Here is a 27,208-nt window from a genome sequence, read left to right as displayed (position 1 = left end):
GAGAGAGAGCAAGCAAGAGAGGAAAGGCAGGGAGGTTAACCAGAAGTCAGTTTCCGGTTTGCTACCCTACACTGGGGTGGGGGATAAAGGGGTTGGAGAGAGTGCAAAGAGAGAGAGAGAGCGAAAAAAAAAAAAAAGACACAGGCATAGGTAACAAAGGAGGTGTTCCAATCACAGACGTTCACACAGGCCAGTGGACTTCAGGAACCACAGGAGCGCTTGCACGGCCTTCTGATGCGATGTTGAGTCGCGCCGATGTTGCAGAATTCTTTCTACCGATAACGGCTGGTCGTCCAACTGGTTCAGCACGACGGAGAGCGATTGTCTCTGCACACTGTATTGTGGGCACTGACAAAGAACATGGCAAATCGTTTCCGCGTCATTAGAAACTTCAGACTAAACGAATGTGGCACCAAAACTACTACTATAGCCATCGCTGGCTGTTACACGGCATACATAACAGCAGCATTCCAACATAACTGCAGGTAGGTAATGCTAATTTAGGAAATCCATTCCATGAAACAAACGCCATGCTCTGTTGTCAATGGCTCTTCTGCGGCACTTGCTCTGCTCATCTTATTAGTGCATGTATTGTGTTGCACGTCGGAACAGAGCGCTCAAGCTCAGCACAATAATCGACATCAACTAAGTGACTGATCACATCACAATTAGACACATGTGATGACGACGAAGAGATGTAATCCAATGTTCACTACAGTATCGCACCAACCAGCAAGAGACTAAGTTTATATTCTGCAGTGCTTCTCTGAACACAGAAAATTAAAATTACATCCTGGGGTTTTACGTGCCAAAACCACGATATGATTATGAGGCACACCGTAGTGGGGGGATTAATTTTGACCACCTGGGGTTTTTAATATGCACCCAATGCATGGCACGCGAGGGTTTTTAGCATTTCACGTCCATTGAAATTTGGCTGGAAATCAAACCCGTGATAGCCACTAAGCCACCGTGGCAGGTATTTCTCCGAACACACTGGCTCTGTAGAAATCTTATGCAATATTTTGTGAATAGACACATGCATCCTGCGCAAAACAAGATTCAAAATAAAAGCAGAGCATATCTCTCTTTATAGCCCCGAGTGATAACATTTGGGGTTATATTTGTGCACCCATAATATTTGCACACCCTTTTCATCTCAGAAGTTGCCAATCGTGTGCAACTCGTGAGACAGATATCATATGCTCCAGTTGGCATGAAGAATAGTACAGGGGTTACCCTTGGATTACTTAACCAGCACATAAAAGAATCTGCCAGCAACTGGATACATGCTCGAAGTGTCAGAAATGTTCGCTTGAAATTCGAATCTAACCTTACCCGCATAAAAAAGACTAAGTACAGCACTATCTGCATACAATTTAGACATGGTTATATCCTCCCTTGTGCTCACTGTACTTGCTGTGGCAGTCGTGCTATAAATAACAAGCAAGCCAAGTTCTCAGAACTGAATCGTATGCTTTTAGAAAAGAAGGATGAAACACCTTAATAAAGGGAAATAATGTGCCGCCATGTAAGAGTAGCAAAAGAATATAACTGCAAACACATCACTCCAAGTTGAGCTTGTCTTCTGTACATCAAGAACTCATGCAAAAAGTACACTTTGTGACAGCTCCTCTCTGCCTTTCTTCAAATAAACCTCTCTCTCTCTTGTGACAGCTGGTACCAATAAAAGATTGTGTATTTATAAATAGCATAAGGTTAAAAGGAGTAGCAATCCAGACTGCCATTCAGTATGTATGTTTTTTTCCATTGTGCCTTGTCCTTGCACTACTCTAACAGCAGTAAATGGAGCAGTTTCATATTAAATAAATTTTTTGGTGTAGATCTTGAACTTGACAAAGGCATACTACTTAACAAAACAATGGGCTAACCCTCTGCACACCACAAACAAGTATCACTCGTCCAAATGTTTTCTCCAATATATGCTAGTGAAAAGTCTTCCTTGTCTAGATTTCTTTTTGTCAATTGAATGCCACAATGGAGTGGCAGCTGTTTTATAATTTTCAAGTGAATGCTGCACTACCAGATGCCACAAGCTTCCCTGAAAATCTATTTTTGCTGGCACAGTTGGCGAAAATGCAGTGGAAGTCTAACATTCGTGGATTTTAAAAATGCTGGCAAGGAGATAAGCTGCTGTGGCAATGACAGTCACTTCTTTCAACGCCATAAATGTGGTTTTGGACATTTCTTCCAACTCTAGTAAATAAGTAGACTTGAAAAGCTCTAGTGAGTTGTGTTCGGGGCTTGAACTGAGTTTTCAAAATTGCAAGGAACAGTTCGAGCCTCTGGCCTCTCTTGCGTGGAGATGTCTCGACGGTAAAACTTTGCCCACCTCCACCACTGTGATTTACTTTGCTCAGAGCACCAGGAATGATGTTTCGCATGGAGAACAACAAAAGTACGCTTGACCTCTTTTTAAAAAAATGTGAAGCCTTATATATTTATGTGGCCATGCCTGTCTGCAACTAAAAAACATGAAAATATTTGTTTCACTATGTAACAGACGACAAAAATATAACTGCTGATATTGTAATAACAAAAGCTGTACACGATAAATGAGTCATAAAATAATGTGGGAAATTTTGGTTGCTTCCTGAAAAAAAATTTGGCATGGCAAGGGTTAATGCTACGTACAGGCTAACCTTGTAGATTGTAGACTACAATGTTAGTGTTTGGCTTCCCTACCTTTAATTACACTATAATGCATATAACATGTCGTATAATATTTGCTGAAGTGATTTGGCTAAAATTTGTTGCATTAAAATAGAGTTGAATTAGCCACCAGTATAGTGTTCTAAATTCTACACCAAATCCAGACGTCTGTTTAAGCCCCTCAAACAATAATAAAAAAAATGCCAAAAATATAAAGCCTAAATATGTTGAGGTGTACCAGAATTTAAACACTGAATGTGAGCATCAGAAAGCACAATCCAATAGAATACATTATAGTAGAGAGCCTTCGCATTGGTAAATCACAATGCATACCAGTATGTTCTATCATGTACCACTGACATCAAAAGTATACAGGTTGCAGGTTCTGAAAAACATGCTGAATAACACAGTTGGTGCCTGCAGCCAGGAAAACAATACAACACTATGTAGGTTGCATATGCGGTTGTACCTTGACATACCGAACACGGATATAAGGAAGTATATATCTAAAATGGTTTCTGGCACATATCAGTGTGTAAAAATGTATGCTCATAATGAATATCAGATATAACGAAGTATTTTCCTGTTTGACTTCATTATACTAAGGTTTCACTCTGCTACAGTAAAAGTGTAAAACTAAATGTCAGGTTGACATGCGGCAAAAATGTGTTTTTATTTTATTTTTTTCTGTGTCTGCACACTAAAGTTTTGATGCTGGAAGGACAAGATATTTATGGAATGGAATTCATGCTTGACTGAAAATACATGGTATAAAATGAGATTCAAGATAACCCATTTTCTTTGCAATTCAAAGAAATAGAAAGTGTACGCTTTCAAATTCTAACATCAGTTCATATTGTTAGCCCACAGTAGTGTAAGCCTATAGGCTTGTCATTTCAAGCCTTTAAGTTATGTAATATAAGCAATATTTTAAAGAATACTAATGACCTCAGAAAAAGCTTCATTCAAATAACTGCAGTCGTTCATCAATTAAAGCAATTATGTGTTTTTATGTGCAGGCAAGACAATCAAGACGTAGGACTCCACCACATTACCAGCTCACTTTTGCAAAACACTAAAATTACACTTTTGTAACGAATTAACAAAAGAAGAACATCCTATTAGTGAAAAGAAGCTGCATGCAAAGAAAACATCTAAGAACAATGGCAATGATGTAGAGACCAATAAGCAGAAACAATGCCAGAATACAATGTCATAAACTCAATGCTTTTTGCACACTGCTTATCAGCCTATTATCAGCTGAATTACACCATGCATATATTGTATATGAAATGTGCCTGACATTCCAGTTCATCCAGTTCATGTCAGCTAGAAAATGACCTGCACCAAAGGCGAAAGCTCTCCACAGACAGGCAAAGATGTAACACTCCTTTTCAGTTTCTCTATAGAACATTTGATTTCATTATTTTTTATTATGCATACAGATGATCAGGCATTACTTTGCTGTGCCAGGTACTACTTCCAGCTTCAGCAACAAGCTTCAGGTCATAATAATAAAAAAAAAATGGAATCTTAATGATTGTCATGCCAGGACTTCATTGCCTGTAATGTAATTGTGTTTCGGCCGATGTAATTCACGAAAAGGAACCATTTGGATTGTTAAAACCTGCCATAAACATGCTACCGCTTTACTGAACTCTACGAAACCTGCCAGAAAATAATTTTAATTGGCAAAATAAGAGCCAAACATCAGCCTATTTTGTTCTGCAAAGCATACAGCAACTCGCTAAAACAAGCACCACAACCAACTTATTCAATTGCCACAACCAGCTGCACATGTGGGTCAAAGCCATGAGTAGATATAGCGAGCTGCTAGTGAAAGCAGCATGCATAACATGCGACTTAAATATTGCCCCCATGTAGTAGAACACTGTGACAAAATCTTTGTTACATAATATCAAATCCACATAAACAAGTTCATGAACATGAGGCTTAAAATCATAATAAATTCTGAATACATGGATGCATATTTGTAATAATTGAGACATTGCAATTTCTTCTCCTATGCAACTAAGAATTGTTAATTTTTAAAACTAGCCACCTCGTGCAGCTGACAGCCGTATCTGCAGCTCTACAAGGCATGCCAGGTTTAAACTGCTAAGTGCAACATGTACTGCAATGGACTTCACATGACTATCTTTGTAGAATATGCATTTGCGACATATCGTCTTGTGTTATATCAAAATCTTTTTGATTATCAGTGTACAAAAATATGTACTTGACCAAAAAAAAAAAAAAAGTCTACTCTCAAAACACAACATAAATGCACGAGAAAGGACTTTCCTGATGATGATAACACACCCCACAAAGCTTGGGCAATGGCTGACTAAAGAATACTATATTTTTTCTTCTTAGTGACACTGTGGCTACACCATCAGATGACGATCAATCATATACACTTTTATTTATGTCATCTACAGGCTAAAAGTGCACAGATGTAGTTGGTGATGCTACCTTATATTATTCATTTCTTTAGTTGCCAGTGGAATAAAGGGAGGATGTGAGAATTTGTAACCTAAAGCTTGTGTGCATTCTTCTATCGCACCTGCAACTGCTTAGAATACCAGTGCCTGTTTGAGAAACAAAGGCCTAAATAACAGGCCGTACTTGCATTTTGAGCACTCTCCTACAACGGTGGCAACACTCCAACCCCGACGCCACCCTCGTGTGCACACATTGAAGCTATGGGCATCCAATGGTCAGCCTCAGGGTCATAGATTTCAACTGTGCTCAGGTTGGACACACCATCATAACCGCCAACAGCAAAAAGCCGGCCACAGTTGGCAACAAGTGCAACTCGACTACGTGTGACATTCATTGGTGCTACAAACTGCCATTGCTGGGTCACAGGGTCAAAAGCCTCTGCAGTTTGGAGAAATGTGGCCCCATCATAGCCACCACAGACATAGATCTTCCCTTGCAGCACTGCCACTCCAAGACGACACCGACGTGTCAACATTGATGGCATGGGGCTCCACTGGCCAGTCTGCACATCATATCGCTCCACCTGTGCAGGCAAATCACCAAGGTTTGTAAATGGCTCAGAAACGACTCTAGCTACAAAACAAAAATGATAAATAAAAGCAACCCTGAACACTTGCACGTGTTTTAACAACAGGTAGTGTGGTGAAGCTACAGCAGCTTGGTTGCACATATGTAAACAGCATTCCTGCTGGGCAAGTTGGTACATTGTAATAGAACAGAAAACAATGTAAAACACAGATTGTGCCACATTCCATTCTAAATACAATACACAAAGGTTGTGCTGTTTCTTACCAACAAAATCCCGACTGACCAATTAAATTTTTTTCTCACATTTAATAAACAATTCATTTGAGGAAAGCTAAGGAACTATTACTATACTAATTGTCAACAGAAATGTCTTGGGTAATCTACTTTTGCTAGAATCACATCAGTGAATAATCAGTAGCTTAATATGCACAAAAGTGCAGTTTTTATCGAATCTGTCTTCTAGCCTTAGAGACCTTCATTACTTTTATTTTCTCCCATCCATTTACAGCGTTAGGGTGAAGTATGTGCCCCGACAAAACACTACATGCTTTTACAGCACCTCAAAAACAGTCTCTTTCTGAAAGACCGGTTAAACAGAATATTTTAGTTTTGTTTTGCATTTTTTACACCTTTGTTTTACAATGGCACAATTTGCCTTCGCAGAGTAACATGTTGCAGACAAAAAACAGGACACACTTGGCACTGATTCACAACAGTTTATTTCAAAGCTTGTGAGCACTTCTTTACCAGGCAAAGGAGCTCACTGTACATGTCAAGCAACAGCAATATGCACAACAAAATATTGCAACAAATGTTTCAGCGCATTAATAGGTCAAATATGTCCCAAAGTACCCAACCTTATCACACACGTGTCAGCCTAGAAATGCAAATTCTTTAGTAGACAAAGAAATTATAGCAATACTGACACACCTGTGCTCCAAGCTTAATATGCTTTGTGCCTCTGTAATCTTGACCATTACCTGGTATTCACTCCCTGCAATTTCCTGGCAGTAGTGGAATATGAGCTCATAGCCGTAATACTTGCAGTGAAAAGCAAGCTATCCCCCCGTTTAAAATGTTTTATAAAACTGGTATTTTGCCTATGACAACAAACATAAAATGAAGCCTACATAGTTGAACATTTCCCAGTAAAAATATTTTCGGGGACAGCTATCCACATCACAGTAAAAAAAACATGATTTTTCTTTTTTGGAAAATTGAAGGTTATCGAGCATCACATGATGCCTTGGACAATGGAATGGAACAGACCCCTTGAATTGAGGACGTCATCCAGTTTATGCAATATCAGCAAAGTGAAGGCAGACACAACAATGGAGGCAATAATTTGATTAAGACAGGCTTTCATGCTGGGTAGCCACTTAGAAGTATGTTTAATTACCTTTCCTGCCTTTTTTCTTTGCTCTCTCAGCAAGGTTACATCCGAACGCAATGCTAAAATACCTTGTAAAACCATGTGGTACCTCTGAGCACAACATGTTTTACCACGTCAGAGCTTCACGTGTAAGCTTTTTGAGAGTCCAAGTGCAAGAATGCCTCTTGCTGCAAGTGATTCCTTGTGCACCGTGGTTAACTTTGCATGCTTGATGTCATTCTCTCTACAATGTTTTTAAAGGCACAATCTATTATCATGACATGTTTAATGAGATTGCTAATCAGAACATTCATCTATGTCGCCATTTCTCGGACTAGCTCGATTAAATCAAACTTCTCCGCTAAAAAAAAAAAAAATAAAAAATAAATTAACCCATTGTCGTGATACCTTCCACTGAAGATGAAGTGTCTTTCAACCAATAAAAGTAAAAACATTGTCCTAGCCCCTGTCTAGCCTAACACGTGATTCTCGCTCAACCAGCTCCAACCACAAAACTCCCCCTGCTGTTTTTTTTTTCTTTCTTTTTTTTAATCATGTTTACTTCTCCACCTTTTGTGTGCATGTGTGTGTATGGGTTTTGATTGCGGTGATGTGTTGTCCCCAAAAGTGCAGGTAATTTTTTTTAAGAGCCCAGCTCTTAGGCCCGTTTCTGCGGTGAGCGTCAGCATTCCTGGCGTAACCAAGCGAACGAGCAAAGTGAGAGGTGAGAGATGAGTGTAAACACGGAGCACCAACGGGGAAGATGAAAGCGGTGAGAGGGACGAGGCGCGAGGAGGAAAGCAGTGAGGAGGATGCAGCGGATCCATGGGGTGGTAAGTGGAGGAGGGTATGGTTAAAGCATGAAAAAAGCGCAGTGCGGCGACGATGACCGAGATGGCGCCAGAGTAGCGCGCGTCGTCTGGGAGGTCTCGGCGGCGACTGCTGTAAATCGCACCCACGCATCACCCACGCGTCACCCACGCGAGGGCCCCACCCCACGCGCTGGCTTTTACAATCTCCAGATTAGTGAGGCAGTCATGCCACACTTTGCCCCGTTTACAACTTGCCGCACGAGACAGATTGTCCGCGCCAGCCAATAAATCGCAAAGTGAAAACACATATAGAGCTGCACTCAAATTTCACATTAGGCAGTATCGTAATCATTGGTTATTTTTTTTGGAGCTTGTCATTCTCTCCAGTGTGAAAGTTGTATGTATTGGCTTCACAATTGAACACGAATGCATGTAAAATCATTTTTTATAAAGGCCAGTCACAGCAAAAACGTTGAATAAACTAGGTTATGTTTTTCAACACATCATATAATCATGGTTGACAACAAAATCTTTTCCAGCAAGGCTGTTAGTGCGACAAGAAGCACAAGTAAACACTTTATAGTTTTCACAGTGTCCTGGGAGAATTAGATGATTCACTGCGTTTATTTAAACAAAGTTGCCGCAAGGTGTAAATTTTCGGCAGCAGCGTAATTGTGAACAGATTGTCTTACTAAATGTTTAAAATGTTTTACGCTAGGTTGCAGCAATATTCAGAGAGAAAATGGGAATAGCCGATATTCTAATTGACATTAAGAAAAATAAATGGAGATGGGCAGGCAATGTAATGTGTAGGATGGATAACAGGTGGACCATTAGAGTTACAGAATGGGTAACAAGAGAAGGGAAGCGCAGTCGAGGACAGCAGAAAACTAGGTGGGGTGATGAAGTTTGCAAATGCAAGTTGGAATACAATACAGCGGTAATTGCGGAGCGCAATACAGAGGTAATTGGAGATTGCAGGGAGAGGCCTTCGTCCTGCAGTGGACATAAATATAGGCTGATGATGATAGCAATATTAGCTCTGCGTTGCGTTTGGCTGGTGAAGCTCTGTGCCACCAGTTGGCTGCACTGTGCAGGCTGCTCAGGCCACTCATATTTACGCTAAAGCCCCTTCATCACAGTGGTAGTAGTATGGAGGGGCTTTAGTTTATGCCTCTGCCCATCTGTCAAAATGCCCAGCTCGCCTGCATTTACTGGAATACCGGATATGCTCGGCACTGGAGCAGAACGCTTGCAATGCACGCTGCTTGGATAGCTCTGGCTGGGGATTGACAGCCAGGTGGCTAACAGAGAGGTTGGAGAGCCTTCGCGCGCTGGCTCCAAGACACCTGAAGTAGACGACACAACACATCATGACGCAGAGCCAGTGAAGGCGAAGCTTAGCCCCAACCTCTCAGCGAACGAGTTGAGGAGAAAAAGCATGCATAGGGAGGAGAGTAACTTGTAATCGTCAGTAGCTCTCTTAATATGAGACGCTTCACCTAAATTGTGGCGCGAGTGTTTTACTGTAGCTGTACCCTACTCGTCTGCAAAATTTATACAAATCATTTCAGGGATCCTTTAGTGATAAAAGTGAAGAAAATAAAATACCAATGGCTTGTTTGTTTTGTAAAAATGACACGTTAACTATGGTTCTCGCTTACTACTTAAAAAAAATTTAGGCACCTCGAGTGGCCCTAGCTGAAAAAAATGAAAATTACTTTTTGTTGGGCAACAAAATTATCTAGTAGAACACTTTTGCTTGACAGTATCATAACTGCAGTTATTTAATTATGTCATGAAGGAAGGATAGCTGCTCAACATGTTTGGGGAGCAGCGCCACTGTCCTGCATGTCACACTTCCTTCAGACACCGAAAAGAGCTGCTCACTGGACACACTAGTGCCTAGCATCAGCAGGTATCTGTTCGCATGCAGAGCTAAGAGCACAAAGCAATGGTATGATGTAGTTGATGGTGAGGTCAGTGACAAAGGGTATATGTGACATGGCTGTGTAGTGGCTTAAAAACATTCACTGTAATGTGCGTAAAATACAGGGTGATCATTTTCAAGTTTTCCATAATTTTTTGAAATTGCCTGTTCCAGATGACATAATTCTAGTCCTTGATCTGGATTATTCAGAGATTATTCGTCCCACAATTTGGGAAATAATATCTCGAGACTGGTGTCATCCTGGAGATTCATTTTAAGTGGACACATCTTGCAAGCTCACCAGCTACAATTCGTGAATTGCAATATGTGCTGTAAAGCAATTAATTATGAAGTTAATTAGTACATGTTTGTTAATTAGTTCAACATGCGTTTCGATTTCTAGTGCTAGTAATGTCCGCCTCTCTGAATGATCCAACTCAAGGACAAGAATTGTACATCTACCACAGGTGAGTTTTAAAAATTCTGGAAAACTTGAAAATGATCACCTTATATGTCTTAAAACTATGGTAATGACACATGAGTTGTGAGATGTGCTACGGATATAAAAGATATCCAACGAGGGGATGATACACTAAAAGGTATGGGTGTCAGTAGCACTAATGCCACTGCAGGACCCTTGAACACAAGGGCCCGTAAGCATGTGCTCTACAAAAGTCTTATCGTAGCAGCAGCCGCCAGTGAGAGCATGTGCTACGAATCTTTTGGCTTTATGACTTACAAAGTATCCAGATCATGCAAAAAGTTCAAAATGGCTTTGCTGCCAAAAACGGTTCTTTGCCAAGAAGTATTGTCAGTGATGGAAGCGACATTGTACTTTTTGGAGCAGATTTCGGAGCAGAAAAATGCCACTTTGGAGCAGTGTATGGCGTAATAGTTCAGCGGAAATCCGCTAGGTGGAGATAAGTAATTAAAGGGAAACTGAGACATCCACCCAAATGTAGCAATTTGCTACAATGGAAACCCAACCGGGTTTCTCGAAAGAAAGCCTCGCAGTTGAAGAAAAATTCGTCCTGGTCCGGGACTCGAACCTGGGACCACCGCCTTTCCGGGGCAGCCGCTCTACCATCTGAGCTAACCAGGCGGCTAGCAGATGGCAGGGCGAAGTCGAATTTGTCGACAACTCGAAGCAAAGGCAAGTGTATGACGTAATAGTTCAGCGGAAATCTGCTAGGTGGAGATAAGTAATTAAAGGGAAACTGAGATATCCACCCAAATGTAGCAATTTGCTACAATGGAAACCCAACCGGTTCCTTGAAAGAAAGCCTCGCAGTTGAAGAAAAATTCGTCCTGGTCCGGGACTCGAACCCGGGACCACCGCCTTTCCGGGGCAGCCGCTCTACCATCTGAGCTAACCAGGCGGCTAGCAGATGGCAGGGCGAAGTCGAATTTGTCGACAACTCAAAGCAAAGGCAAGTGTATGACGTAATAGTTCAGCGGAAATCCGCTAGGTGGAGATAAGTAATTAAAGGGAAACTGGGACATCCACCCAAATGTAGCAATTTGCTACAATGGAAACCCAACCGGGTTCCTTGAAAGAAAGCCTCGCAGTTGAAGAAAAATTCGTCCAGTGTGAACAAGTTAGTGATCTAAAAGCATGGTGTGAAAGGGAGGATCACATATTTCAACGAAATTTAGGATTATTGGAAAACAATTATTAGACAAAAGCGGATTTGACGCAATTTTTGCTTCTTTTTGTTTACTGTCATCATTGTGATCATTTTCAAATGGCATTAGTTTTCGCCATGTGACAGTGCACAGTGACAATGATATTAACCTCAACAAGTGTCATTAGTTGGAAATGACATTAGGTTTGCTGTCTGACAGGGGTATTAGTTTATTGCGCAAAAATGACTGAAGGTCCATGGCAGGAACAGTTATGGAAGTGTTACTAGATTTCATTGCTACCGGAGCGGTAACTGCTGGCAGGCTACACCCTAATAGATTATTATGGCAACACCGCCTGACGAGGCAATAGCATCTTCACAATCTTTGCGGAAAAGGGCATATTGTCAGAGAAAGTTTGTGTGTTTAGATTTAACGTGCGTCTCGAACACACAGCACCTTTGGGGTGAATTTACGAAGGAATTCTTTTCAAATATTGTGGAGAAGACCCCTGACATTCCACTGTAATATTTGTGTATCCATATTGGACGTGGTTAGTGATGTGTCTAACCCCTTCAGTCATGGTGTACACACTTGTGGACGCAACTTATTTTTGCCATTTCTGTGCAAAAAAATTAAGCTTAAGGTAAACTGAACATTCTGCTTAGCTCAAGTACCTTCATTTTACTTCTGAGGGAAATCTATCGCTACCGAAGATCGCTCTGGAGAAGCACTACAGTGTTTGATGGGAGGTGTGACATAGAACGTTTCTGTAGCAATTGCGAAAGAATATTTTTCTTTCTAATAATGCTTGCAACTAATTATTAACTTGTGCAACTAATTTGCACTAGTGACTTAATTCTTTTTTATCAAGAAACGTATAATTATTGAGTGCACAATAGATACTTAATCACTCTGTAATTATGGTGACTCATCATAGAATGCAGAAAGAGTCATTCTACCACCTTGACTTGCTCTTAATGGAGTCTGCGGCACCTTGGCATAAAAATATGTTAATTTCATACATTTATTGACAGTCTATCATAATTCGTGACTGAAGGGGCTAAGAGAGAGACAGAGCAGATTAACTTAGCTCACAGGGCCCTTTTCGGGGCCCTGGGGTTTTTCTTTTTTGTTGTGCTCCAGGGAGCTACGGTGTTCATCTATGGCCTGAGGTGCCGATGTGCTGTGGGTCGCATCCATAGCCTCTACTGGGACGCTGGATGATGCCAGCCCATCAGGCACATTTGCGGGTGTTTCGGGCCTACGTGCATTGGCAGTGGCCCTAGGTCCGGCAGCCCTAGTCTGCTGACCCTTCTCAGCAGAAGGCAGAAGAGCGCTGGCTGCCTCCGCCGAGGGGGCTGGCAACTTGACCACCGGCACACTACATGTGACTCAAGCGGTCGTCGAAGAATGTGGCACTGCCCCCTGGTGCATCACATCAACGTAGGATGGATTGGACGTATTGTGATTGACAAAAAAACTCTTCTTGGAATATGTTTAAATTTGACCTTAAGCTCTATAATTTCCTTCTCTTTTTTCAGGATGGGCACGATCACGAATATGCGGGGTGATCTCTGTCACAGTTGTCACAGTTGACACAGTGGGTAGTGGAAGTGCAGATGTCAGAGGAATGGTCATTTTATGTGCACTCTGCGCAAGCAGGGCATCCTCAGCAGTTTTGTGACTAATGCCCAAACCACTGACACTTGAAGCATCGGCGCGTATTTGGGACGTACCGTCGTACGCGAATCGTACAGTATCCAGTCTTAATGGATTCAGGCAGGTTGCTGGTTCCAAATATGATAAGTGTTTTGTTGGGATTTCCTTGTCGTCATGCTTTATTTTAATTCTTTGCACATTTACTACATTTTGGTCATGCCAACCTTTGAGCAGTTCGCTTTCACTGAGGTCTAGCAAATTGTTTTCCGAAATGACACCGCGGAGAGTGTTCACTGATCTGTGTGGGCTTACAGAAATGGGAATGTCTTTCTTACAGATATGGGAATGTCCTCAAATGCAACAAGGTTTGTCAGTTTGCTGTGTTGCAGCTTGTCGCGAACCTCCAGCAGGAGATCGCCGTTTGCCATTTTCGTTACTTCAGAGCCAAGGCCTTCTATGATGTCTGTCAAACACTTGGCCACTAGAAATGGGGATTTCACTCGTACGGTCTTTGTTTCATGCTTACTATGTATGACGTGGTACCTGGGGAATGTTTCCTTCTGTTGTACCTGGGGAATGTTTCCTTCTGTTGTATGAAGTTGGAAGTTTCGTCCCTGATTGCTCCCTCTTGAGGGAGGGAGCAATCAGGGAGTGCAGGAAAATTGGAAGCCATGTTGGAGCTATAATATTCAGCAGGCATGCCAGCCGCCCACCACAAAGCCCAACTAGGGGACGCAACAGAACTTGAAGTAGTCAGTTCTGATCACGCCAGCGGTACATGCCCACTATAACCAAATATGAATAACCTAGGTTGGTTATGTCACACAAGGCTAACTTTTGCCGCCTGGAAAACCTGAAGTGAAAAGAAGTGAAGACCGGAAAAATTTAGAGTGAGAGAAAAAGATGAAGATTAGAGAGGAGGCAACTACCAATTTTTCCCGGACGGGTCAGTTCAGGGGTGCCGTCTACATGAAACTGAGGCCAAAGGGGTACGTTGCCTCCGCCAAGGGGCTTTAAAGGTCCAAACATGCAGCAACGGCTCAACCCCCAAGGTCCCGTTTTCCCCAGACACGGCTAAGCCATGTACTGTTAAACGCAGGGGAGGGGGGGGGTCTGACCCCCATGTGCACAGGTCTGTGGTGTCACAACACACCAAATGCCTGCTGACACAGATGCCCCCTGCGGGTTTACACCACACTTCACATAGATCTTTTTTTTGGCCTAAAATTTCATCATGCACATATCTTTCAAGCTATGCTTGTGGCAATACAGTCTGGATGCTTCGCCGCATAACACAGCTGTCCTACGGTGAAGCTAATTTACTGACAAATGCAATTTTCAGGAGTTAAAGTATTTCAAATAGTAAATGTGTCTTTCAAATCGAATTGAATACTATCCGATTCGAATTGAATATTTGAAGTTTTGAATATTTGCACACCACTACAAGTTAAATGCAAAGAAAAATGAGAACACTGCGACTTCTTAGAACCCAACCAAAATTGAAATGCTGCAGCACAAGCTTTAGCAAATTAAAACACTCACTGATCCAAATATAGAGAGTCCATCATGACCACCTAAAGCATAAATGTGGCCGTCAAAAGCAACAACTCCAGCTGCACTGCGATGCTTGGACATGCTCGTTACCATAGTCCACCTGTCAAAGACCCATGGTTAGAATGATGCAATACAAGCCTTTCATCAGTCAATGCATACATATAAAGAGCTATAACCAATACTTTCATGAAAAGCACTGAATGGTGAACAAAAACTGAGATGTTGCAGTGCTATATGCAATGATAAAAAGAAATTGCATGTCCTCACAGTTAAAAAAATTAGAAACAAGACACCTTATTTTTCAATAACTCTTATTCAGTCATCAAGAAAGGATGAAAAAAAAAGCCTCACAAACTTGCAGAGATTAACTAAAGTGAGGACAATAAAATTAGTAAGTATCACTCTGCTCAGCTCTAGATCGCAGGGTGACAGCTATTTTACACACATAAATATAGATATGTTATGGTGCTTACCCCACTAGGCAAAGGTCAACATGAAAAAAATTTTACACCTATGCTAGCACCTATAGGCCTTTTCAATGCGCCATTTGCTACTCCCACTAGTTCTCAGGTAATGTCTGCCTGTGTTTTTTTATTTTCTTTTTGAACACATGCAACAGTTTATACAGTGGAATCTCGTTGATACGATCTTCACGGGGACCGGAAAATAAAGTGTATCATCCAATAATCCTATCATCCAAGCAAATTGTATTATCGGGGAAAAAAAAAAAAAACATATTATCCCGAAAAACATATTACGCAGAATCGTATCAACGAGATTCCACTGTAGGTATGACACAGGCCATAGAGAGAGTCAGTTTCAGTATCCCAGCATGTGCATGAAACAAACTCTGCTATGAAGCTTCACTCTGAGCACTATCCCTAAATCCAGAATAGGTAACAGAAGTGGATGAAAAAGCTATACGACAGGGTGCTGCTTTCTGATGGCTTCAATACGGCAGAAATTTGGTTGAGGTTCTCCATGGTCACAAAAGCATAGGAGAAGGTTCTTTTTAATGCAAATAGTTTTGACGTAACGACATCATTTTATTAAAAAAAAGCAAGACCAAAAGCACTCACTCATTTTTTTCAGGGTTGTAGCATTCTACTGTGTTTAAGGAGGATACTCCATCATAGCCACCACACACATACAGCTTGTCGTGAAGCACAGCTGCACCCACAGCACTGAAAAAAAAAAGCAAATACACATTTACCTGCATGCAAACCAGCAGAAGATGAAGATGAGGGCCATGTATAGTAGTTGACTGCAGAACCTCAGTAAAGTAGCCTTTACACAGAAGAAACAATATGAGTAAACATTTTGTTCCAATTATATAGATCGCACCGCATGGCTGGAGAGCTTACGGACCGAGCCTTGATTAGCCCCACCTCACCGACTACCGACAAATGGGAGTGGGAAGATTGAATGACCAGATTTCACGAAATTATGCAACACCATAGATTGCAAAGGCGCACATTCCCGCGCCTCACCCAAAATTAAGCAAAAACCAGTCTGTTGAATGGTGGCAGTTACAAACCAGATGCTATTCGAGTCCAGCTATCATGCACCTAATACACCCAGATTTATACACGACTGACAAGTGCAGACATTGAGACTCTACAGCCACCCTAGAGCATATCCTATGGGAATGTATGATGGGTATAATACACAATAACAGTGATGCAGCCTCAAAGAGCGACAGCCTCCACGTGCGCCGGGAGTTTGCGTTGCTCAGCTCGGACCTGTAGCATCAACTCTGGGCCGTCCAACGAGCCGAGGAAACTGCCAAGGGCCAACAACCTTTGGCCGAAGCCTAGGCGGGGTCCAGGCGCACCCCACCAAATCGCAGGGCACTCAATAAAGTTATTTGAATGAATGACTTACATAGTTTATTTGTTACAACAATCAGTAAAATTTAAGAAATTTCCACAAGCAGCACAATTCAGCTGAACATTCGAAAGCAGAATGTATGAAAGAAGTATAGTAAGTTGGATACCGTAAGATTCTGAAGTCTTTATGTGCGATACTGTAACCAAACGCCTAAAACCCATGACTCGTACCACAAAACCATGTAAAGGTATAAAGAAGCATCAATTTATCTACAAGTATGTGGTACAACTATGTAGTAGCGAAATCACATTTATCTATGTGCACCAACCCTATATCACTGGTAAAGTGGTTCTTTTTTTGGTCCAACTGGCAAGGAATGCAAAAAAAAAAAAGAAAGAAATAAAAGCATCCCATAGATTTTTACTGTGCCAACACAGTTAACATTTCACGTTTACACATTTTAACCTGATATTTTCTATCTGATGCTCTGTGACTAAGCTTTGTACAAGGTATCATGCTGTTAAACAAACAAGTTTATGCATGCATGCACTTGCACACATAACACACACACGCGTGTGACGTATTTTACTCTCTTTATAGAGGTCCAAACTTATTGTGAGAGAAAAAAAAAAAAAAAAAAACGGGCTTTAAAAGCCAACTGCAACAAAATTTCGGATCGCATACGAAGCCTACTTTACGCAGGCCCCTGCTCGAGGTTCTGCAAGTCACTGATAAGTTTTCCCTGGTTCTGCGCTCACCAAGTGGCCAACCGAGGTGCGCTCGATCCAAAGAACCTCCATTACCCATCCCCCAGTGTCAAAAAGCACCATCACAGTGCGTAACAGAAACGCGTGAACTGCGCAATAAATCCACCAGTAGCTTGTGGCCTCCCAGCCTCTGAAAACGGGCAGTGTGCCTAAGCTTTTGCACTTAAATCGCAAAGGCCGCAGCTTACCACTATGCGCATTTCTCCCGTTTGTAGATCGGGGCCGATAGCGTGCGCGCTGACGTATACGTCGGAGGATTACAAAAATAAATGCACGCCGCAAAAAAGCAAGAACGGCGCTAGCGCCCAGCCTAAACGAAGCGGCGGAGTCCGCAACGCCACTTGTCGTCAGCGGAAATCATACGTGAAACGTATCTGATGGATCACGCCGGAAGGCTTCGTGCCTAATTGTGGTCTTAAAGCCTTTATACTTGCGTTTATCAGGGCAACACTTGACTTCAGCCAACCAAAAGAACAGGCTGGCTTCAGGAAGGGATATTCTACGATGGATCATATCCATGTCATCAATCAGGTATTCGAGAAATCTGCGGAGTACAATCAACCTCTCTAGATAGCTTTCATAGATTATGAAAAGGCATTTGATTCAGTAGAGTTACCAGCAGTCATAGAGGCATTGCATAATCAAGGAGTACAGGAGGCATACATGAATATCTTCGCAAACATCTACAAGGATTCCACAGCTACCTTGGTTCTCCACAAGAAAAGTAGAATGTTACCTATCAAGAAAGGGGTCAGGCAAGGAGACACAATCTCTCCAATGCTATTCACTGCATGCTTAGAAGAAATATTCAAGCTCTTAGACTGGGAAGGCTTAGGAGTGAGGATCAACGGCGAATACCTCAGCAACCTTCGGTTTGCAGATGACATTGTCTTATTCAGCAACAATGGGGACGAATTAAAACAAATGATTGAGGACCTTAACCGAGAAAGTGTAAGAGTGGGGTTGAAGATTAAAATGCAGAAGACAAAGATAATGTTCAATAGTCTTACAAGGGAACAAAAATTCGGGATCGCCAGTCCCCCTCTAGAGTCTGTAAAGGAGTACGTTTATCTAGGTCAAGTACTCACAGGGGACCCTGACCATGAGAAAGAAATTTACAGAAGAATAAAACTGGGTTGGAGTGCATACGGCAGGCATTACGAAATCCTGACTGGAGCTTACCACTGTCGTTGAAAAGAAAAGTGTACAATAATTGCATTCTACTGGTGCAAAAATATGGGGCAGAAACTTGTAGGTTAACAAAGAAGCTCGAGAACAAGTTAAGAACCGCACAAAGAGCGATGGAACGAAAAATCTTAGGACTAACGTTAAGAGACAGGAAGAGAGCGGTGTGGATCAGAGAACAAACGGGGATAGCCGATATTCTAGTTGACATTAAGTGGAAGAAATGGAGCTGGGCAGGCCATGTAATGTGTAGGATGGATAACCGGTGGACCATTAGGGTTACAGAATGGATACCAAGAGAATGGAAGTGCAGTCGAGGTCGGCAGAAAACCAGATGGGATGATGAAGCTAAGAAATTTGCAGGCGCAAGTTGGAATACGCTAGCGGAAGACAGGGGTAATTGGAGATCGTAGGGAGAGGCCTTCATCCTGCAGTGGACATAAAATATAGGCTGATGATGACAATGATGACTTGCGTTTATCGCAGCGTATAACATCACATTGGCGGCTGGCCACGTGCCTTCATAAATGCGTAGTCGCCATCCATGATCGCGTCGATAGCCACCACGGTTTCGTCTGCAGCAGTTGCAGCAAACAGTAGTTTCGTTTGACTGGGTGCGCGCGTCAGCCGCGTGCCTTCAGAACTACGTAGTCGCAATCCATGATCGCATCGATAGTGACCGCGGTTTCGTCCGCACTTGTTGCAGCAAGTGGTAGTTTCATTTTGACTTGGTGCGTGCGTCGACCGCTGCCTTCAGAATCCCGAGGTCACCGTCCATGATCGCGTCGATAAGGGCCGCGGTTTCGTCCGCAGCGGTTGCAAACGAAACCGGGGGAGGGGGGTTCCTTGGCACTTTATGGAGCTTAGCAGGGTTCCCTGGGACCAACATGCTTGAGAACCACTGATCTAGAAGTAGAGGAGCTTCCGTGCAAAATTTGATAGAAATATGGGCAGGATCGTCATGAAAAGCTAGCAAAAATAACCGTTCTTGATTATGAAAAAATGCCATTGATGCTCGCTGGAAGTGATGCATCACCCATCACATTGCTTCTCGACGACGGCCACACGTATGCATAACAAAGATACCGCAGTCACCGCGGGGTGCCATGAGGAGCCCTCTCCACGTGTAAGACGCTCAGACTACCGCATGCTCCGTGCATGCTGTGTGGTTCTCCAGCCGTGCCTACGCGAGCCAGCCCAAGCACCCGGCACACACGGCGCGCTGAGAAATCTCAGATGTGGTGTAATTAACCATCATAGCGACACCACCATTTGCACGGATTGTCTGCTTAGGTGCTGTTTAAAGGTTGCTAACAAAAAAACAACACAATTACCAGCTCTGCGGCATTGCCAAGATTGGTTCAGTAGCATGTATGTACTACTCATTTATAAAAAATTTAGCCAAAGTGAAATTTCGTTGCCAGTAAGCCATTAAGATATGTTAATTATAATTACATCCATTTTTGGTTGCTAATCTTATTGCACCAGAACACTGAAAAAAGTACTAAGTGGAACATGATGGAAACAGTCACTAGCCATTACTGATCGTTGTGTAATGTAAGTAATCGTAATCATTGACTCAAATGTCTCAAATAAAAAATATTTTGAGGAAATTTTTTAGCAATAGGCACCAGCGAGGATGAGTTTGGACCGGTGGCGCCTTTATGCAGCAGCACTGCGAATGTAATGGCATGCAACAGTTGGGCTGGGCGCTGCAGGCACAGACGCCAGCTACATTGTTTGATTATGTTCAGTTGGTTCTTCTGTTTTGCAATGCCGAAATACCACGTGAAACCAAATCCGAACAAACATGTTGCGTTTTTCGAAGTACGAATAGTTGCTGAAACATGACTGAAGCTGGTAAGACCATTCAGTTCGATCGGTTTGCGTCGCGGCCTCACCAGATGCAATGGAAATCATGGATATGCGCGGTTTGTAGGCAACGGTAGGTAGAGTGCTCAGCAATCGAAATGCGATACTCTAAGCACGTGGCCACCTGCGCTTATTGCACAGACTGTGGGCACTGGGGACACTTAGCTGATGCATCGTGGTATACGACGAAAGCTAGAGCCTCTGTGACGCATTGCGACTGTATTTGGTCCTATGGCAATCACTTGCAGTGCTCACCGGTCGTGAAAAAAATTGGCGGCAGCCACGCGCTCCAAGTATCGCTGAACAGTGTACATTTCCGACGCTGCTTTGCTTGTCTAGTTTTTGGAACATTACTAAAAGAGCCGTTCATGCGCAGGAGCTTCATGTTCCATATAAATTGTGTGTTTTTGCCTCCGCAGGTGTGACAGCTCTGGAGCTTGGGCACCGAAGGTGAACGCTCAGATTTGTAGTCGTCAATTTTCCGTCCTCTCAGTAGCTGTCTTTTTATTTTAGGGTATATTTTCCTTCTTTGCGCATCCCATCACTGGTTGCCTCTGGTGCATGACTCTGCTGTGTACCGAGGGCGAACACAACCGCAGCGGCATATTTACACTGGCTGTCAATCCAAGCCTTACATATGCAGTGGATCCCACCGATGACTCTCATCATGCTAAGCTGTGTGAAATAGACCAAGATTGGGCTAGTTTACAAGACATTACGATTGGCGAAGCATCGCAAAGAAAAAAAAAATAATTACAATGGACAGCGAAGGGGAACTTAACCGAGACATGTGCAATCGGCGAAGCAGCGCAACAGTGCAAGAAACAAAAGGGAGATGTACGGCTCCATTTTTTATTCGTAATCTTTGTGCTGCTTCACCAGTGTACATGATTAAATACGTGACAGTGTTAACGTGCACAGAAAAATAGCATCTGGAAAATAACTCCAGGAGTTCCACATCTTAGCTTGTCGCAGTGTGCTCTGCTTGTGCGGGGTGCATTTGCAGCGCAATTTGCACTCGTTTTCTATTTTATATACTACCTGATGCCATAAATGTGACATGCCTCGTATAAGCGGCAACCTTTCTCAAGAGGAGACACGTGAAAATGCGTTTTCTGGTACATCAGGCCTTAAAAACTGCAGTGTGAAATCACTGGAAGCGTCATGTGCTATTTCAACTTGTTGTCTGCTTAACATGCCAGTGTTCTCACTGCTGCCGATAGCGGCACCTTTCACCAGCGCGCCGGTCGCGCCTTATAACGACCACCCGATGCCTATAGGGAAGTACCAGGCAGAAAACTGGAAGTGGGCTTCACCCCAAGATACTTATGGCTTTGTTTGGGATTTGAACAGACAGCTCTCATGATATGTGAACCACAGGTGTACATTTCATTTGCTTTATATCATGTGTGAGACACCACTGCAACCGAAGGTTGTGCATCGGTCTGTCTCTTCTTACCATGCTTTCAAAATAAAGCGAATCGCGTGCCAAACTTCTTGCTCATTCTGGGTTTTTGATAGCAAAACTGAAAAAAATGCTGCCTTTATCGCTCGCTGGAAGTGATGGATGACTCGAATCGCCCGTATCCTCGGCATGACCTCCGAGATTGAGCGCTGTCCATGGCTTCCTGTGGCACACTGAAAAATCTCGGAGGCAACGTGCTGAGACTCGCGTCATATTCCCTAACAATCAGATGCATGTGTCATCCACTTAGGTGCTATTTAAAGGCCACTAATAAAAACGTTCGACAATTACCAACCCTGCAGCTTTGCCAGGGTTGCTTCAGTAGTATACTGGCCATTTCACGAAATGCGTTCGAAATTGCTTAAAAATAGGCAAAATTATATAATTAAATTATTTCTATTCATTGCATTTACCACAGAGTAATGCTTTTCTTTTCATACCAGGGCTTGTGCATTAGGGGCACATTTCCATAGTCCTGGTGTACACAGCAGTAAATTTTATTTCAGCTACATATCACAATAAATGGTGCAACAAATGGTTTCAACAAATAGAAAATATCTGAACATATTATAATTATCGTATTGCACTGTATTTGGAAGCACATGCTCCACAAAAGTGTAGAGCCAGGTACAGTATACACAACTAATCAAGGCAAAAATTATTTGTTTTGATGCCTTGTAGCACGTCTGACTGCTGTCATTCTGATTCTTAATTAGTATACAGTAGAACCTCATTGCGTATGATCGTATGATCCCATTACGTATGATTTCCCGGCGCCAACGTTCCGCGATCGAGAACACAAAAAATTACCCAAGTGAGTTACGCTTATTTCTTACCGGTTCATACTTTCCTTTGAAACACAATCTTTCCGCAGCAACATTCACTACATCGCCATACTGTGATCGTATGATAGTTTTTGCAGTTGCTAGATTCCATGTAAACAAGAAAATGCATGAGGTTCACGCTATCGAGAACATTAGCTGCCCACCGCAGCAGCTTCACTGCAATACTCGCCTGCCCGTCTCGCGTGAAAACACTGGCACGCACACAGTTTCTTATTCCAGTACTACCAGCAAATCTCTTCCCGGCTCATCACATGCCACATTCACAGTTATCAGCGCCAACCCTATTGCGATAAGCATCTTCACATGTCAATTTCACAGCATGCGGTGCCGTTGGAAGCATACTACGCATTTTAAAGCGGCATTACCCTATACTCTACACCGTTCCCTGCTGCCTGATGCTACCGAAGTGATACGTGACGTTCACATTGCGCTGCCATTCCCTGCTGCAAGCGGCGCGATGTGAACGTCACGTTTCACTTCGGCAGCATCAGGCGTTGCCCACCAGCTCAATTTCGTTTCAGGTTCCCGTTTATGCACTATTAGGAAAACAACAAAAATGCATCTCGAGCATCTGAAGCCTCACCAGCTCGATGCGCATCGGTGTCTCGTGCCTCATACCACAACAATTCGCGCAAGCTTCGCATTACGTATATGTCCACTACAGATGGAGTGTGTAAAATTTCTTAGTTACTTCGGATTATACGTTTTCCCGGTTAGTACGTTTTTTTCTCAAGTTTTCTTCCAAAACGTACGAACAAGGTTCTACTGAAGATAGAAATGTCTGATTTGATAAAGTGTTTTTACCTGCATGAAATTTTTTTCCACACAGAACTAGCAAAAAAATTCTTATTTAGAAGTCATTATCACCTGCTTTTTTCTTTTTGCTAATTGCACCAGCGTTCCTAAAAAGCTTTTGAGATTGCTAAGATTTCTGTGGCAGGCCAACCCATGCAAGGACAGTTTTTTTTTCAACAGGTGAACTTAAATGAAGCAACCTTCAGTTTCACGTTCTTCCAATCACAACGCACAAATTTGCCCCTTTGTGACGTTTTTTTTTTTTTTTTTTTTGTGCCTTTACATAACTCCTCCAACACTGCTAGATATATTTGTACATACACATGCAACACTAGGCATATTTATACACTGGTTGTTTTAGTGCATATCTAAATGTATGTGCAGCATTATTTGTGCTTATACATTGATCATCTGTTAGGACAAGAACTTGGTCACAGAGCATCCTGTCCTATTTGGATCCTTGTGAATCTATCTCTTGCTGAGTCTGTTTAACAAGCAATAAGAATCTGCAACAAGTAAACCAGTGCAGAGTACGGTGTGGAAGTGAAGCGCTCCTGATGGCAGCAGTTTACAGCTGTTTGCAGCTTTAATGTTTTTTCAACATCAATTGGCACAATTGAGTATGTACTATTTCCACAGGGCGCTGCACTAAAATGCAAAAATTTTTGAAAATCAGCAAAATGTGATTACCATTTTTGTTCAAAATAAATGTAGCAAAATCAACAGCCTAAATATAAATATTGTGAACGCTGCTTGTAATCACTGAGGCACAATGATGAATGCTGCTTTTTTTGCATTGTATTACCTGACTATTTACAAGCACGACCATGATACCTAACATGGTGTCCATAAGTTACGCTTCTGTAATCTTGGAAGACACATGCCAGCATCTCATTGATGCTACACAACTTGATTTACAAGCATATCGAAGCTATAATGTACCATTTCCAAATAACCTTCCTGCAAACAAAGGCTGTTGACACAAGGGAACATTTGGAGACATACCTATACTCGGAGACATACCTGCGCTTGCAATTCATTGATGCCACCCGGCTCCAAATGCGGCTTTCAGGGCTAAACACTTCAACAGTCCGCAGCCGTTCCAAGCCATTGTAGCCACCAATGGCATATAGTTTTCCTCTGAGTACAGCAACACCAACTCGACTTCTAGTCATTGACATTGCTTCAGCAACCTGCCAATGCCCGAGCTTGGGATCATAAACCTCCACAGTACTCTGAGAATCACCTGGAAACACAAAATACAGAATTCAGCACTGAAAGCCACATACATTGGAGAACCACCCACTGCCCTTGAGAGCACATTTTAGTAGTTCTCAAGAGAACGTGCATGAAAACACATGCAGTTTGATGAAGTGCCTGGCACAGCATTATGACTTGCCACTGATCTTATCCTTTTTGGCTGGCAATGGACTGCTAATCACATTAACTTTTTTGAAAAGCTACAATTGACATTTGTGCACAACAGCAAATCAACATGTATCAAAGCAGCCGCACAGCAAAATATGCAATGTACACGAGCATTTTTGCGTCAAAATGCGGCTGCTGTGGCCAGAATCTAACCCACAACCTTGCACTTAGCAGGTTAACGCCATAGCCACTGAGCTACCCCAGCGGTTGAATCCACACAAAACAACTGCCAAAATTATGAGATACATTTAAGAGCCAAAGCTTTAGGTATGTACTGCCCTAAACCAGAAGTTCCCAGACTTTCTGGAGTCTGCAAATTCGACGACCCTCCAAAGAGTGCCCGGGAATTACCTCCGGCTTGCTCTTTTACCAATGACATGCTTTTTTTTTTTCAAACTTAGTTTTTGCCAAGAAGTTTACACATACTAACTCAGAACATAGTTGGATACTATAGCTATCACAGTTAATGTTTGGTTCATTAAACAAAATGCACAAAATGTACTTTTTTTGAGTGTGCGTGTGCAAAAATGCAACATAAGGCATACACAAATTTTCCAAAGTAATAAAAAATACACAGGAATTTCATCACTCACAATAATAGGTACTCACATAGTTAATAAAAAATCCATTAGCATCCATAAAAAAGTTATTAGTTTTAACATAATTGAAAATAGATTTCAAAATTAGGAACCCATTAAGTTCAATTAATCTTCTTGTGTAAACACATCTTGTACTCCATGTAGGTAATGTAAATAACTAAATATGTTTAACGGAAATAAATTGTTCTTACCACTTTATCAATGACTTGTGTAATCTTGCATATATGTATACACTGTTAAACGGCAATGCTCAAAGTGATTTAAAGAGAGGTGCACTGTTATTGGTTAACGGCCTCGCAATTAATGGTGCAATAAAAAAGCCAAATGGCTTAACACAGTACATTATGCAAAAAATTAGAACAAAAATAAGGGCAAAATTAATGAATCCTTTAAACTAAGCATCAATATGTGGTTTAGTTCTGTTGTAGAGTCGAACTTGAGGCATGGGGGATGAAAGCAGCTAAGTCAAAGGGCCAAAAACAATTGCTGCCTCTTGTCTCGCCGACACACGATTCGGCGACTTTCACGGAATCAGGCAGGCCTGAGTGGAATGCGGCATGACTATTGTCACTGGGTTAAACAACTTAGTGGCACAGTATGGTTCAGCCTGTTGCACAGTACGAGTCAATGTACATGATGTGTCACTCGGATGCAGCTTGGGCAGCTTAATTCTTTAATCATTATATGAATGTGTCCCTGCAGTCCACAGTGCCCAGTGCATGTTTCCACCTTGGCTATGGATACTTTGGGGAAGCATATGAAGTGGGTAGCAGAAAAGACTCACATTCTTCATGAATGAGTCAAGTTATCTTAAAATGTTCTGAGAATGGCATGACGCGAGTGGCAACATTTTAGGCAGGTGTATTTCCTGTTCCTTTCTTTTTCTGGCAGTGGTTTGTATAATGGCAAGAGAAATATATTCCAGATCATAGTTTACCCAATCGTTCCACTGATAAGTTTTGATTTGTCATAATGTGGTTTGACAGGAGAAACCAAGGTTTTAAAATCGAGCTCACAACCCCTCATAGGAGTTCTGGACATAAGTGCAGCCCTCTGCACCGTCTGCTCTGCCGAGTATACATCATATCCAATGTTCCCTTATATACAACTGCCAGTAACTAAGTGTACTATAAAGTCTCCTTTTAGAGTGTGTCTGACGTCATCTCATCTTTGACCCAAAGAAGAAACAACAACGGCAGAAAAAAGTGAAGGCAACAGTTTCACTCGGGAAGCTGACTGTGCCGGCTTGAAAAAGCAAGGAGTGAAAAGTAACCAAAGAGCATTGAAACAGTTGATGAGAAGGAACACTCTGCATTTCGACTTGGGTGTTGCTGAATGTGGGACAAGTTTGGCAACTCAGTGAAGACAATGAAAGGTGGAGTGGTTGCCAATGGATGTGTGTGTGTACACCTGACTACCACAAAGGCCTTTTTGAAAGGCGGTGAGCAACAGAGGCCAAACCCTTCACCTGCACGGGATCATTGGCAGCTGAGCCACAAAACTACTACCTGCAATGAGGAAGGGGCCAAGAAGCTAGCACATCAGTGGAGTGAGTTTCCTCATTCTAACTTTTCTTGTCTGTGTGCATTGAGCCGAGGAAGCCTAAGCAGAATAGGCATGGACATTTGGCAGAGGGGAGAGGGTGACCCCATTATGCCAAAACCACTGCTGTCAGGAATTGAACTCTGGGAGGCATTAAAGAAAGAGGCGTGAAAGTGGCAACATAACTGGAGCTAAACGGTAATTCACACTAGAAAAGCAAG

General features: G+C 42.3%; 1 protein-coding gene across 1 annotated transcript in view; it reads right to left on the bottom strand.

Annotated features, from left to right (window-relative positions):
* Positions 1 to 3,625: 3,625 nt before the first annotated feature.
* Positions 3,626 to 27,208, bottom strand: part of LOC119435925 (kelch-like protein 18) — a 46,719-nt gene continuing 23,136 nt past the window's right edge. Inside the window, exons 6-9 of the mRNA XM_037702622.2 lie at positions 24,442 to 24,664; positions 15,739 to 15,843; positions 14,648 to 14,759; positions 3,626 to 5,701 (exon numbers count right to left, since the gene is read on the bottom strand). Of these exons, the coding sequence (XP_037558550.1) occupies positions 5,321 to 5,701; positions 14,648 to 14,759; positions 15,739 to 15,843; positions 24,442 to 24,664 (821 nt within the window). The 3' untranslated portion in view covers positions 3,626 to 5,320. The remainder of the gene's footprint in view (positions 5,702 to 14,647; positions 14,760 to 15,738; positions 15,844 to 24,441; positions 24,665 to 27,208) is intronic.

The sequence above is a fragment of the Dermacentor silvarum genome, chromosome 1 (genome assembly GCF_013339745.2).
Source record: "Dermacentor silvarum isolate Dsil-2018 chromosome 1, BIME_Dsil_1.4, whole genome shotgun sequence".
NCBI lineage: Eukaryota > Metazoa > Arthropoda > Arachnida > Ixodida > Ixodidae > Dermacentor > Dermacentor silvarum.
This window is presented reverse-complemented; position numbering and strand designations above follow the sequence as displayed.